The sequence below is a fragment of the Lutjanus erythropterus genome, chromosome 13 (genome assembly GCF_056507025.1).
Source record: "Lutjanus erythropterus isolate fLutEry1 chromosome 13, fLutEry1.hap2, whole genome shotgun sequence".
In the NCBI taxonomy this organism is placed as follows: domain Eukaryota; kingdom Metazoa; phylum Chordata; class Actinopteri; order Lutjaniformes; family Lutjanidae; genus Lutjanus; species Lutjanus erythropterus.
In genome coordinates, this window is record NC_139329.1 from 11934492 (window position 1) to 11950141 (window position 15650).

A 15650-nucleotide genomic window follows, 5' to 3' on the forward strand; every position below is an offset into this window, starting at 1 on the left:
TAACTAGTAATTAGTCAGGTAAGCGCTTTTATTTTTTTAAACAAAAACTGAACTGAATGACCGCATTTTTAACCATATATTAACGTTATAGAGCGACGATTTTGGGTAACAGGACTTGAGAGAAACCTCTAGATCATTCTGTAATTTTCACATCGTATCATTACTGTTATGACAGTCATTTGAACACTATTAACTTTAATTATTAAAATGGACTAGCTACGTACAGATAACTGCGCTGTTCCTGTGCTAACATAACAATCTCAAGGTCATTTTGTTTTCGATGGAGCTGACTTCTCGTTTTATGGGAACATTTTGAGTCTTTGCCAAAACGGACGGTAATAATCATGAGTGTGTTAAGAGAGCGTATTCTTATTTTGATAATACATCTGTGAACACAGTAAAGTTACCGTGTTCTCAATCATTTCTGTTGGTCTGGCTGGATCGTCTCCAGTAACCGACACGTGTCTACATTTTCAAACGATCCACACACAGAGAAACTGTTTTTGATTATAACGCTTTAAGTAAATCTCTCATTTTCTTTAGGAAGTCATGGCACACCTTGGCATCAAAGCAGGACACATGGTGATGTTGGTCTGGACTCAGCCCTCAGCACCAGCAGCACTGAAACAGTATGCAGAGGAACTGGGTGCCATTGTTGGCGCAGATGGAAAAATATCAGTGGAGAACATAGAGAGATTATTGATGTGTGAGTGACTCTTTTCCTGATTTTAAGTTCCATCAAACAAGACTTTATGTAAAAACATTATTTGACAGAATCACAAAGTATAGCTACACATGAGAAGACTTATCACCATAACTGTGCAGTAGATGATGTAATCTATTCTGTCATCAGAATACAATTCTGGTAGAAATGAGAAGTGCGTTCACACATAGTGGGACAAGTATTATACACAAGAGGGAATGATTTGAAAGTCAGGAGTAAAATGATCTTTTCCTCTCTCCTCTCTTCCTTTGTTCTTCTCAGCATCCCACTCAGCATCCAGCTTTGACTTTGTTCTCTCTTGCCTTCTGGCTGACAGCTCCTCTGTCCACAGTTCAGAGACTCTAGCAGAATTAGCCAGAGTGCTCAAACCTGGTGGGAAACTATTTCTGGATGAAGCAGTTACAGGTGAGAGAGAAAAGTGTTGCTCTAAGTTCTTTTACATAGATGTTGTACGGCTGACGATGTTTGCTGAAGGAAAACACACTGATATGCACCATAATGTTGAAATTTGAAGTCATAAAAGGTAAGAATTTGACATGTCACTAAAATGGAAAAATACAGTGGAGATGCTACCCAGCATTGTGGTTAACATAGATAATACCAAAATAAAAGAAATGAAAATAAACTGTATTGCTCATCCATAAATCTTTTGTTAAGGTGTTTGACATGTTTCTTTATGTGTTTCAGGAGCTGAGACACAGAGTGTGAGGACTGTTGAAAAGCTGATGTCGACTCTGAAGATGTCGGGCTTCACGTCAGTGACTGAGGTGAGTGAGCAGGTTCACGCACAAAGAGCACAGACACTGGATGTGGTTGTTTCAAAAGCTCACGTCAGTTTTCTTCAATTACATTTGCTCTGTTATACACTGTATGAACGGGAGGTGATGCACTTACCAAACTAAAATATACAGGCAAGAATATGAGAAATACTATTCTGTGGTCAACAACATACAATAAATCTTATATGAACAAACATCTGCCCCAAATGAATCCTTTTTGACCCTTTGAACCTCTTGTGTCCTCTTCATCCAGGTTAATAAAACAGAACTGACTCCTGAGGCGTTGAGCTCCCTCAGGACAGCCACTGGTTACCAAGGAAACACTCTGTCTAGAGTACGAATATCTGCCTCCAAGCCCAACTTTGAGGTGGGATCATCTAGCCAGATTAAACTATCATTTGGGAAAAAGACGGCCAAGCCAGGTAGGTTTATAAGCCCTTTTTTTTTTTTTTTTTTTTTTAAATTTATTTTAGCTTTTAAATTCAAGGAGATCACTCTGTGTCTGTATGTATGTCAGTCATGTTTGTCAGTCACGTGGTGCTTCTGAAACCACTGGTCACATTTTGACAAAACTATAACAGATTGCATGGTCAAACTCGATCTGACTGAAAAACATGGTGACTAGTTTTATCTCACACATTTTGGGATGCGGATTAGATGAAATGGTGCACATGTTCAGTAGCGTGGCGCCACAAATGTGGAGATATGATGATTTTTCCATTAGTATTGATTTGTAGAGATAGTATTAAGTGGAGTTTTTACCAAGGTACAAGGAACATTTTTTAGCTATCCTTAAATGTTCATATTTGTGAACAAATATTAAGGTTCCTTAATTTTTTAAAAAACTTACTTATGGTTTTCAGTTAGTGTATTTTTCAATGATAATATTTAAAGCCATTGAGGTATTTGTACTTACTGATGTAACTCATGAGTTGATGTATCATCTAGTTTGTTATCAAAGTTGGTCTGAAGCTAATATTTTGCAAACATCTGTTTTCCAGCAGAGAAACCTGCTCTGGATCCCAACACTGTTAAAATGTGGACGCTGTCAGCCAATGACATCGATGACGATGATGTGGTGAGTGATAGATTTTGTATCTTACTGTGCTCTAATGTAGGCCAGTTTGAGAGCCACATACACATGTAATTCTTCAGGAAATTGGGACCATCAGGCACACATCTTTCTGTACACTGTACTTCCTTACGACGTCGTCATCCCTTCCGTTTAGGATCTGGTGGACTCTGATGCTCTGCTGGATGAAGAGGACTTGAAGAAGCCAGACCCAGCTTCACTTAAAGCGCCCAGCTGTGGAGACGGAGCTGGCAAGAAGAAGAAAGCTTGCAAGAACTGGTAAGGTCACCACAGGAGGTTTTTTTTTTTAAAAAATAGACAAAAACATTTTGTGACTTTGTTGGATTGCAACTGTAACTGAAGAAGTTGGGCTTTCAAAAATCTTACCGTGCATTTGTGTATGCTTTGGAGAGCATTCAAACAGTACATGATACTATATAATTTGTCTTGTTTGTGCAGCTCATGTGGTCTTGCTGAGGAGCTGGAGCAGGAGAGTAAAGGAAAACAAAAGCCTAATCTCCCAAAATCTGCCTGTGGAAGTGTGAGTATATTTTGATTGTTAGAAACCGTCAGCATTTCACCATGTTTTCTTATATTTGCTCTATCACGCTAACCTTTTAACAGTGTGAAGAAATTGTTTGAGTTTCACTTCTTTTTGCGGCAGTGTTACCTTGGTGATGCTTTCCGATGCGCCAGCTGTCCGTACATGGGGATGCCAGCGTTCAAACCAGGAGAGAAGATTGTGCTGGACCAGAAGACACTGACAGATGCTTGAAACACTGGATTTCCCACATTGTACTACTTATGATTCAAAACATCACATTCCTTGTTTTCCATCCACAGAGACACAGTGGCCTTTGTTGCAGATATGATGTTGATTTTTGCCTGTCTGCTCAGTAAGATGGCTTGTGTTTGATGGGTTCACTGTTTAAAAGTACAACACACATCATCTTGTTTCTGATTGTCATGCTCAAACATGCCTCATGTACTGACAGTAGCAAGTCATGTTCATTAAGTATTTAGCAGTGCAACTTTAGCAATAAGCAAGAGTGAGATCTGAATGACATTTTTAGAAAGTGCACTGTGGTTAATTATGCAAATGACAGTGTGAGAATTATCTGGAGGGTTTCTATGAAGTAGTTAAAAAGCACTGAAATGCATTTGTTCTTTTCATTTAAGTTCTATTCACATCTGACACACAGTACAAAGTAAAAACTACATATCCACCAATACAATTTCAGCATACAGATGTCCACACAAACAATATATAAACTGTCCAATTCAAGCTAATTTATGTATATAAAGGCATAATGTTTGGCTACAAGTGTTGTTGCTTGTTGTGTTTTAATTTTAATACAATAAACTAAAGCCACACTGTATGGGTATCATTTATTTTACTAAATGTGTCATGAATAGTCTTGTGATGGTACATTCTTGTACAGTAAATATCAGCACGTTATTCCATCACTGTTTGGATAATAGCACCACAAATGACAATGAGTGGTTGTCAGTGAACACATTCAGTATCCAACAGTAACAGACTTTAAAATAATATTAGATTTGAAGAGGTCAGCAGTGATGTCTCTGCCCTTCTATTCCTTCTGCAGTGTGTTCTTCAAAAACAAAAAAAGTCTTCTGTCATAGAAACTTGACGAGAACAATATACCAAACAGTGGACAACCAATATAAAACTTTATAAAACACGTTTACAACACATTTGGCTTTGCTAGATGGGCGATTTGCTAATTCACAAAAGCTGTTGGGCATCTCTGGTACACAATAAACTCAAGTTCTTCATATTTTTGCTGTGGTGATCCTATTAGGTTACTTAAACATACAATTCACATCCCCAATTGAATTAATATTAAATATTTATTGTAGAACTGTTAAATACTTCAAAATTTGCCATTAATATGAATTATTCTAATTATTAAGATTATCATTGGTAATATTCTGAGACTGAGTTCTGGTCAGTTTTGGTGATGATAATGATCACATTAAGATTGTTCAGATATTGAGTTACAGCAGCTTCAGTCAGAACAACAAAACCATGCTGGCTGAACCACCAATGTGCTTCAAAATACAAACAGTGACATGAGGTAAAGGCATTAAGAGTCTTGTTTGTCAGTCAGATTGCTCCACATCACTGAGACTCGATGCTGAAATCCGTCTTAATGTCACCTGAACTGGGGTCGAAGGTGAAACTGTAAGACACTGCGGCTCTGCCATCGCCTGAGCTGTCCCACGGTGACCTGAGAAAGTACACTCCCTGTTTCCTGTGTCGACTCCACTCACACTCACCCTACAAGGAAAGCAAAGCGAATCTGTCTGAAAATTCCACACCAACAATCCTGCAGCTGTGCATGTCACAAACTGATGATTATTCTTCATTTGACAGTGAACTCTGGAGCGATGTGACACTTCACAGCAAAAGGCTTTAAGGGAATTCAGGCGCTTGAACCAGTCTGACACCTTAGTAGGTTCTGTCTCCTGAGCATTTTTACTAAAACCTATGTGATGAATTTAAGCTCAACCTCTAACTAAAATCCATGAGGTAAAGTTGTGATTTCAAAATGTCTCATAATAAAAGTTACATTAAGGTATCATTGCTACACATGGCTTCAAGTACATTATACTTGGTGATGTGAGATTATCTAAGATTATCTGTCTTATCTACCATTTACCATCTAATGAGGTACATGAATGGAATTTCAGATGTTATCTTAAAGGGAAAATGTTTTCATGTGGATGTCCACTCAGTGTTGATAGCAAACCAACATTTTTTGTCAATTAACGCTATGTTTTGGCCAACATAATAATATCTAATGGCTAGGGTGGAGAAACAAGCCAAAATGAAGTGTCAGAAGCTTGCCAGGATGCTATTGCTGGCACAGCTCTATGAACAGGAAAACCCAGCTTTCTTGCTCTGTACAGCGTGCACTGAGGAATTTATTGCTTCAGTTGACTCCATTTACCACCAACACTGACTGGACATCCACATGAAACATGCTGGTTTTCTATTTCAGTGATTAAAGTGATCAAGCCTGTTCAATGGAAAAGCTCAGACAGTGATTGGATAATTAACTACAATAACAACAAGTGTAAAAGGCTGAGAAAGATTGAAAATACCACAACAGATAAAAACAGATTACCTACATTATATCTATAGGACTTAAAAAATTAGTCAACTAATCCATTAGTCAGTCCACAGAAAACAAACTGATAATCAATAAATTGCTTGAGTCAAGCAAAAATACCAAACATTTGCTTCTTAAATGTGCAGATTTGCTGCTTTATCAGTGTAGTTTGGATATCTTTGGGGTTTGGACTGTAATTCATTGAGAACAGAACAGATTATATTATAAAGAAAATGTGACAAAGTGAAATGAGGGCAATACACCAAAATACATCAAGCAAGAAAATCACAGGGTGCAAAGATGAGCAGTATGTTAAGGAGAGGCTATAAGTGAAGGCTGTGATACCTGCTCACTGATTGGTCCAATCAGACCTGCACTGACAGTGATGTCATCTGTTAGATGATACTCCATCCATAACGCAACACCATGGCAACGACCAATCCTGAAACATTTAAACAGACTGTTAACAACTGTACAAGGAGAATATGTGAGGGAAGATTTCAGTATAAACCCTCTGTATACACCGTCTATCTGTCTCAAATTACTCACACTGGAGGCTTTAGACTGACTCACTGTAGTAGTAAAGGACATTTAGTATTGCAGTCTATATATGAAGTATAATTTAGACAGTTAAATGATCAGGTCACACTAATATTAATATTTACTCACTCACAGTCTATATTCTAGTCTTGTCTTTTTTAATGTGCATGTAGTAAGAACATTAGAATAAACCAGTTATTCTAATTTGGTATATTGTTCTTGGTCTCATACTGATAGAAGAAAATTCAGCACCTTATGAGAGGCAGTGAGCCCTGACTGACGATCTGCTCCTGAGGAAGACACTGTGTGAAGTCAAAGGTCATGACGGCTGTGGACTGGGACAGAGCACGACATGGGTACTCCCAGAGAGGGTGGGGCTCCGCCTCACGAGACTCGTGGAAATCCAGAGATCGCTGAAAGGACAGATGTGGTAAGTTACTTTTAAAATAATATATATTTTTTTAACAATTCAGGATTTTGGAAACACAGGTAAGTCAAAGTAGACTTAATTGTTAACTTAGATGCACAAAAAAAATTATGTGCATGTCCATCTTCTGTTCGGCACTTTCTTTAACGGATTCTGTTTTCTGTTTCTGCTCCATTAAGGAGAAATGACACACAGTTACCTGGGGATTACACTGGAAGTAAAAACTGACAAACTGAGGCATTGTTACCTGGACCATTTCATCCATGGGTGTGACATCAAAGCCCTCACATGTTCCACACGGTGCTCGTATCCTCCACAAATCCTTACAAACACGAGACAAACAGATAATATTAATATTAATTATTCTATTCTACCATTACAGAATGTAAATCTAGACATTTAGAACTCTGCATTTAGGGTCTTAAAAAATTATATTGCATAGAAGTCTTCAATCTCCTAAAAAAGTCAAGGAGATGCTGAATGAAATCTTTTTGAAATATTACAAAAAACAATGGATGTTTGTTAATTCTTTCTTTTTAAATGTTATAGGTCATTAAAATATAATGTATTTGTGTGAACGTATTCCCATCTGTCTCACCTGGAACTCTACAGCCACCATGTGAAGTGTGGCAGAGCAGGGCAGGATGGTGGCGTTGGGCCGGAGAAGGCCCGCCAGCGCGGTCCGACAGTACCAGAAGAACAGGGAGTGCCAGGGTAAGAGACTGGTGCTGAAGTATGGTTCACCCATCAGGACTGAGATCTGTAACAGAGATGATCTACGCTCATGACACTGAGAAACACGTCTGATGCTTTGTTTGATTACCACACCCCACAAAATACATCTGGGGGGATTTCTGACTTCAAATATTAGATGGACAGTATCATTGCCTTATTAAGTTGATATGGTGAGCATGCTAGCAAACTTGCTAACTAGGTACACATCTAACAGTGAGCAGCAACATTAGTATTAATTTGGAGTCATTTCCTGGCCACTAGATCAATGAATATATCAACAAAGACACTGTGGCAGATGGCAATGCACATCACTAAAGCCTTGTTCCAATGTACCTGCTCTCCTCCTAGATCATTACTGGTCAGCTGTTCAGGCCTGATCTCCAGCAGCTCAACACCTCCTTTCATAGAGTTGGCTTCCAACACCTGCAGAGAAAAAATATGAGCATCAGCACTTCTTAAACTGCCTCTGGAGTTTTGTGTTTTTGTGTCAACAGACATAAAAATGTAAAAATATCAAAGATCATCTAACAGTTCTTAAAGGTGAGTAGTAGTATATTAAATAGTTGTTATTTACCTGCTCAATAACCTGTCTGGACATTCTGGAGTTTTCAAAACCATAGACCTAAGCAGAAACAAAGGCAGTAAATGTGTCTGATGCTGTTTGGTTGGTAAAAGTACAGTACATGGCACATGGTGAAAGTAGAGTACCTTTTTGGCTCCAAACACGTGAGCAAACACAGGAAGCAGACTTCCATCACTGACGCTAACGCACACGCTGTCCTCCCTCAGAACCTGGAATGAACGCAGCAGGTCATCAGAGAACAATTACTTTCATTCATTCAGCGACAAGTCCGTCTCTGGTTGGACCCACTTACACTGCGCAGTGTGCTGGCGTAGCTCTCTGTACGCTGCCTGTCGTTGAGTTCACCGAAGCGTGGCCGGGTCCAAACCAGGTGAGCCTGGCAGGTGCAACACGGCCGTGAGGCCTGAGCATCAGTCTGTGGCTCCTGTAGGCTGAGGACATCAACATACAGACCATTTAGACCCTGTGATGCTGAAATCAGCAATTAACCCCAGAACTGTTTGTGGTATAAATGCTGATGTTTACTCAGTTCCCTAACTTTGGATAAGGTATTTGAATGTGTTAACGCTAATCTTAGTAAAATTTCCTTTTGCTCCTGTGGTAGGACTTCAATACAAACTGAATCCTGGTAATTTAAGCGACACCTGACTTTTTTCCAATGACACTAATGAGTCAAAACTTCCCCCTGACCAACATAACCTGAAAAATACTAGCTAGATTTCCATGAATAAATATTCATATGATGCACATTAATGATCTAAAAGGTATAAACTCTTAATAATCCAGTGACCAATCCTCCAAGTGCCAAGTCCTCAAGCACCTCTATCAAGCTGAAAATCCTGTAAGTTTAAAGTGTTTAACTTCAGCAGTTTAACTGTGTGCTTTTCCAGAGTTTTATGATGTGATAACTGATTTCAGGAATAAAGCAAAGTGAATACATTCTTCCCATCTAAATACATTTGAACTACCGAAGCATTTGAACTTAATGTCGGATCATGTGAAGGGAAAACATTACTGGGGTATTCCCTGAGCAAACTGGTTGACAGGAAAGCATTCACTTTTTTGTATATTTAAATTTTAGCCAGAAAAATGCAGAATGGAACAAATTGGATCAGAACCATAAAGGAATATATATACACACACACACACACACACACACACACATATATATATATACACACACACACATGTAGAGTATAGCACTTGGAGAGCTTGTCTTGTTGTTTCTGTTCCATGCTGCAGGAGACACAGACTCAAACAGTATTTCTACAGTAAAGCAGAACATATAAAGTGTGTTGTTTGTGAGCTGTTACCTGTGAGACTGCAGGTTGTACCAAAGACTGTAGTCATCATGGCAGACAGTCAAACTCAGCTCCTCTCCTTTTGTCACCCTGCTCTCCGCAGGCAGGAAGTACACACTCTGCATCCAGTGGTCCCGCCACTGAAATACACCACAGAGACCATAAAATGCTTTACCTCAGCAGAGAGAACACTCCAGTGGTGAACTCACGCACACACACCACAGTAACCAGAAATTAACAGTCAGACCACCATAACATCATGTCCTATAACTCACTGGAGCCATCTTTGGATGTGGGTATGTCCAACTGGGTGCCATGGTGCACACAATGCTTCCACTGGGATCCATGTCAAGGTCCCACCAGGACAGGACTACCTGGGCTCGCCCACCTGACTGAGCCACAAACTGGGAGGAGTGGGACTGGAATGCGCTGCTTACTGGCTTACTGAAATCCACACTGTGACAGAAAGATGGAGTGCAGAGGGAGCATGACTTAGATGTGACAAACTGATAAAACAGTTTAGGAGAACACATTTTTTTATTTTATACCTGAACATGGTGCAGAGAGGACCCAGTGGGGTGAAGCTGTGAGGAGACACCTGGCTCAGCTGGATGTCACACACTGAGTGAGCTCCAGCACAGCGTCCCACGGCCGGCGGCGGGACCAGACGGACTCCCTCCACCTCCATGGGCTGCAACTGAGCCCAGCTCCACAGCAGCTCTGACTCCACCAGCTGAGCATAGATGGTGGCCCGGTGTGGGACCGCCTCACAGTCCTCCTGCAGGGTGAAGGGACATAAGGAGACAGATCTGACCACCAGCTGGGATTATACATTTTACTCAAACTCTCACTTTGTTTTAACCAGACTTAAATATAAAACAAATGCTAAGACTTGGCAGCACCAGCAAAGATTTAATTTAACTGTTCACCGTTGGCTACTCTGTGCTCCTTCACAAAATGTTACAATATTTGCTAGCTTGCTAAAAAGTAAAAAAAAAATATTGTTATATGGTTAATCTAGTTAGCCTACTCGTCATGACTTAGCAAAGAAGCTCACAGAGGCACAGAGGGACATCATAAAACTCAGTTGACTTGAGTCTGTCCCTGTTATTTTAAAAGTTACACTCGGCAAGTTTAAAGTTAATACTGGATCAGTTTAAAGGTTTGGTGCAACAGAATTAAATTCAATCTAGGTTAGAGTAAAAAGTAAACTGGGGTTTAAGTAAGAGACCAGTATAAGACATAAAGATTAATGTCACTGCATGCATCACGCTCACACACCTACCTGGACCAGATTTTGGTGAGCATGTTCATAGCTGGGCAGGGCTCCTTCACCTATCAGCTCTGTATCAAACAGCTCTGTGATCAGAATATTGGCCTTTGTTTGCATATCTCCGTCTGTATTAAATTAAAAATGCAACACATATCTCATCAACATCAACATATTTACAAACATCATGCTCTCCTTTGCAGAAAGAGAGAGAGAGAGAATCACATTTTCAGGATTCCTACACATTTTCCGTTTCAAAATTCCATCATTTTCGAGACTAAAATTTCCAGACTGTAAGTAAATTGATTTGAAATCAAACTGTAATGTTACATTCTGAGTGCATATACAAACCTGGCCCCACGGTGACGTCAGTAGAGTGTTTGTTAATAATCTTGATCTTTTCAGAGAAGCCGTTCTTCTTCACAATGCACTGCGCTGCCTCAGACATGGGCTTAAAAACCTGCAGACACAAAGGAAACCAAGACGACACCCGAAGCTGCATCACTTCTGGGATTTGAGATCAGGTTTTTAGAGGAAGCTAGTGACAAGACAGAAAAGTCCTACAGTGAAAGGTACAATAGAGTCTGTTATCACTGAAATGATTAGTTGATTAATCTACTACTATTTTGACAATTAACCACTGAAGTAATTTCTCAAACAAAAATGCAGCCCTAACATCCAATCATGCCACAGTCAAAAAGTGAATTTAGTATGTATGCTAAAAGTCCTAAGAGTCACATTTTTCCCAGTGTGAATGCCATGTTACAACTAAAAATACAGGTGGAGTTTGTGTACTTGTATTTGATGGTATTAAATTGCTCTTTTTAGCACCTTAAGTTGTTTGCACATTTATAGGAGTTACTACAGTACAAACATGGGGGAAAATACAGTGATCTTTCTACCTCTACAGCATAGCAGAAGTCAGCTCCGGCAGTGACAGCCATCATAGACAGCAGGCCTGTTCCTGTCCCGATGTCCAGGACAATGACCTTCTCACCACGAGCCTTTACTCTGGCTACAGCTGCCCGGATGCCCTGGTAGTACTTCTTATTCTGGAGGCAGAAAGTACATGAGTCATGTCAGTGGTGAAGAAGAGCAAGAATGCTCTGCAGAGACATTAAACAAAGTCACTTTGGAGCCTAATATGTGTTGTTTTCTTGTTTGGAGTCAGTCAGTGTTCCTCAAAAAGACATTAATGGCTTAAGTATAAAATATGTATCCACAATACACTTGTAAGTTTTACAGTGTGTTTTTATTTATTCATTATTATAAGAGATGTAGCCTTTTGTTGAGAGAATGATTCTGATCAGATAATACATTAAATAAATACTTTGAATGTTTTTTATTTTTTTGTAGAGGTTGAGGCAATTTTCTCCAGTGCTCACCCTATCATGGTCATGGAGCATATCTGCATAACAGGACCTGAAAGATAAAAATGCCAAACTGATCAACAGAACAACATATTCAGATTGACTAGTGTTGATAACCTCCACAGAAATATTTGTTACAAGCAGAGTCAGTAGGATTTGTGAGGCTGTATGTGAAAGCATCAGAAAGATCGTTAATGTAAATGTTAAAAATCTATCAGAAAAAAATGTTTTAGGTTGGTAAAGCATCCTGAACACAGTAAAACATCAGAAAATAAGAAAATACAGGCAGAGGGCAGGGTCTCTGTAGATACAGCCGCCAACACACACGTGATGATTGAAGGGGATAACGTTTACATTGATTTTTGTTGTTGTTTGTGCATTACCTGCATGCTAGATACCTTTGAGTACATGCATGAGATAATATAAATGAAGTCCATTTAACTGAAAGATGTATCCGTATATGTACACTTATTTTTTTGTTCTATCAAAATGACCTAATAAAAGGTTGTTCACACACACACACACACACACACACACAAAAAGAATAATGTTGTATATAATGCATTTAATGTAACAGCATGACTACTGGCTGCCATTATCACTGTCAGATCTCAGGCTGTAGACAAGATATTAACGTGGTCACATATGAAGAACACAAACAAAAACATTCACATATGTATGAAACCATATAGTTGGAAGAGCTTGAATTATCTTGAGACACACACTCCATATAAACCTTGTCAAAATAAAGTTGTCTTGCTTGTTGACAAGCAAACAAACAACACATAACGGATGTTTATATATTTTAAACTCAGTTCCTCCCTTCAGCATACATGACAGCACTACAGAAAAAGCACATTTTTATAGTCTGGACAAAAGATTTTTGACATGTTTTGATAATGGTCATAAATAATTTCAGTGTTCCACGTTACACGTATTACAAATTTCCACCGACAGCAAGCCAACATTCAAAGTTTGAGCCTGTCTCCATGCTGTGATGCTAACTCTGGAGCTACCTGGCTATCTCCTGGTGGTAGTCGTACTCCTCACTCTCCTCCACCCAGTCTAACGCTCCCGTGGTCGGGTTAGCTCTTCCACAGAAGGTCTTCATCTCCGCCGCAGCTGTCACAGCACTCTGATAAGAAACGCGGCTAAATACAAGCTGGTTTTTATCACAATTTTCTACACAAGAAGTCTGACAGTAAAATGTGTTATGGAGACAGCGTTGCATCTATGGGAGCGGCCATCTTTCCAGGAGACGTCACGTCTATTTAGGTCACGTGACTTAGCATTTTAATTTTTTTTATTTTTTCGCCCCTTGAGTTAATAGTACCCAATTCACTCCATTTTCATTATAATAGCAACAGTGTAAAATGTCGTAAGTTCATATACTTGATTAATGACTTAATGTTAATGTAAAAATATAAAATGTGTAATATATAGCTATTATCTTCCTGTTTAAATATGTACTACTACTACTACTACTACTACTACTACTACTACTACTAATAATAATAATAATAATAACAACAATAACAGCTGAAATTTTTATTGAAAAAAGCATTTATTTAAGCACTTATGTGGCAGAGTTTACAGTGTGCTTTAGAGATTAGCATTGAGCCAGAACAAAAGAAACATCCATTGAAAGAGGACACACTATTCAAAAGGAAATAACAGAAAAATACATAAATATAATAAATACATTTTTTCAAAAAAATCAGATCTCAAACAACCGATATCAACAACAATACATGATAAAATAAGACAAAATAACAAATACACGAAGGCAAGTTAATGAATAAGTCAGTCCCTCCAGGAAGTAACGATGCTGCGACTGCAACAATTAATGCATATTCAGTCAATCCCTGTGAATTCTGCACACCTTTGCAATTTTATCAATGCTCTGTGTACTTTCTTATTTCATTTGATTTTTTTTTTTTTAATAATCTTGTGCTGGTTTTGGGTTTGAGCTCCAAAAACATTGTGCTTCTTTGTGGAACAGCCCCATGTGCTTCTTCATTTACACTTAACGCATGTTTTGTTTGAATTTTGGTCATCTTGAGCCTTTTTGTTGAGGTTAAATACAACACTCAGAACAGTGTGGTTTCATTCTCCCTAGAACAAGTTGCATTTGATTTTTAATGAATTTTACAAAAAATTATTTAAAGAATTTAAAATTCACTACTTTTTTTTTAAATTTTCACTTGTTACAGCAATTTCTTTGCAAAAACCACCTAAAAACTGCACAACATGCATCGCAATTTTTTTTTTTAGAAAAGCTGCTGTGAAATTGAGGATTTTAGGCCGCAAACAAAAAGCCTGTGAAATCCTGGAGGGACTGATAAGTAATTTTAAAGTATTGCATTAGCAGCCTTGGTTTTTCAGGTAAGAAGGTTCACAGTCCAGGAGCCCATGTTTAGTCTTTAGTCCAGACTGTAATTTGATGATGCTCTAATAAAACTGTTTATATTCCAAAACTCATATACCCTATCTTGTAACTAATATATCTACTTTCATCTGTTGCACACTGCAAAATAAGCATTCAGATGCTTCATGGACTGCATCATTTTAGTTTTTCAGGTTGTGACCATTGTTTGACTTTTCACTGAATATGCGAGAAATTAGGATTTATTTAGATTTTATTTCAAACCACTGAAAACCTCCTATGCAATAAACGCTGCATCATATCACAGATTGTTTTGCCAATTCTAAATCCAATAGTTTTTTTGTTCGGCAGGAACAATCAGAGGCTTTGCAGTTCAATACTTTCAGAAATAAGATATATGACCAGGACGCAGAAAGGTGTTACAGGTCGATGATTATCACAAATAGGTGATAATGTATTATGTGATGGATGTCACTAACAGTCAGTTCACCCAAGTCACAAAAATACTACAGGTTATCAGTAGTAATATGTAGCCACGTGCATTGTTTTGGGGCACTGAGGTTCTGAGATATCTGCCTCTAGTATATTTGGCTGCTATCCAAATACAATGAAGATGAAAGGAAATTTGCTGAAATTGTTCAAAGCACTTATTCAGTAGAATGTACTGATAATGAAATCTGTTATTAGTGAAGAGCAAATAGACTATGTTTAAAGATGGACAATGCAGCTCTACTTCCTCCTACTTTACAAAAATCAAGCTCAAATATCCTGGATACGAGTGCAGGCATCTTGCACTGGTGATGTCCTTTAAAGCCAGTCTGTGCGGAAGTGATCAGGGTTTGAGCAACGCTTTCGAGTTCCTGCCCACACAGCTGGATGATTCAATCACAAGCAGAGCTCAGCTGTCAATCATGATGTGAAACCTAATTTTTATAGCATAACTAATTAAACCAAACTTATCAGAAAAATTAGCACTTAGCACTTGTTTGACGTGTACTTTGATATTTTAGTTCAGCCTGTGTTTCATCTGCTAATATAAAGGGGGGGAGTTTATGGCCTATACTGCAGCCAGACACCATGGAGTGATCCAGATGTTTTTGCTTCAGTCTTGGGCAACTGTCATGTTGTCCATCTTTGCATAAAAATTAATGGTTGCCGCTTCAATATTAAATCGAAAATCAATCAAAATAAGCTTTTCAGTGTCAAGACAGGATTGATCTCTGTTATCTCTCCTCAATAAATAAAGGTTAAAAAAAATCAAAATCAAATACAGAATTGGTGATTCTCCCAGTATTTTTCTTCCTTTACACCTCATACTTATGGCAT

At 38.5% G+C, this 15650-nt stretch overlaps 2 protein-coding genes across 2 annotated transcripts; one reads left to right on the top strand and one right to left on the bottom strand.

Moving 5' to 3' along the window:
• Positions 1-521: 521 nt before the first annotated feature.
• On the top strand, positions 522-3954 carry ciapin1 (cytokine induced apoptosis inhibitor 1). The gene is made up of 8 exons (XM_084733380.1): positions 522-706; positions 986-1129; positions 1412-1491; positions 1757-1925; positions 2505-2581; positions 2733-2854; positions 3035-3116; positions 3240-3954. Exons 1-8 carry the CDS (start codon positions 550-552, stop codon positions 3348-3350), a joined length of 942 nt encoding a protein of 313 aa, XP_084589506.1. The 5' UTR covers positions 522-549; the 3' UTR covers positions 3351-3954.
• On the bottom strand, positions 3953-13193 carry prmt7 (protein arginine methyltransferase 7). The gene is made up of 17 exons (XM_084733379.1): positions 12955-13193; positions 11954-11990; positions 11471-11620; positions 10920-11028; positions 10584-10696; positions 9847-10076; positions 9574-9754; positions 9311-9438; positions 8290-8428; positions 8123-8206; positions 7989-8036; positions 7748-7837; positions 7278-7439; positions 6927-7001; positions 6505-6665; positions 6058-6154; positions 3953-4877 (listed from the first exon to the last, which is right to left on the bottom strand). Exons 1-17 carry the CDS (start codon positions 13167-13169, stop codon positions 4719-4721), a joined length of 2178 nt encoding a protein of 725 aa, XP_084589505.1. The 5' UTR covers positions 13170-13193; the 3' UTR covers positions 3953-4718.
• Between the last annotated feature and the right edge of the window lie 2457 nt (positions 13194-15650).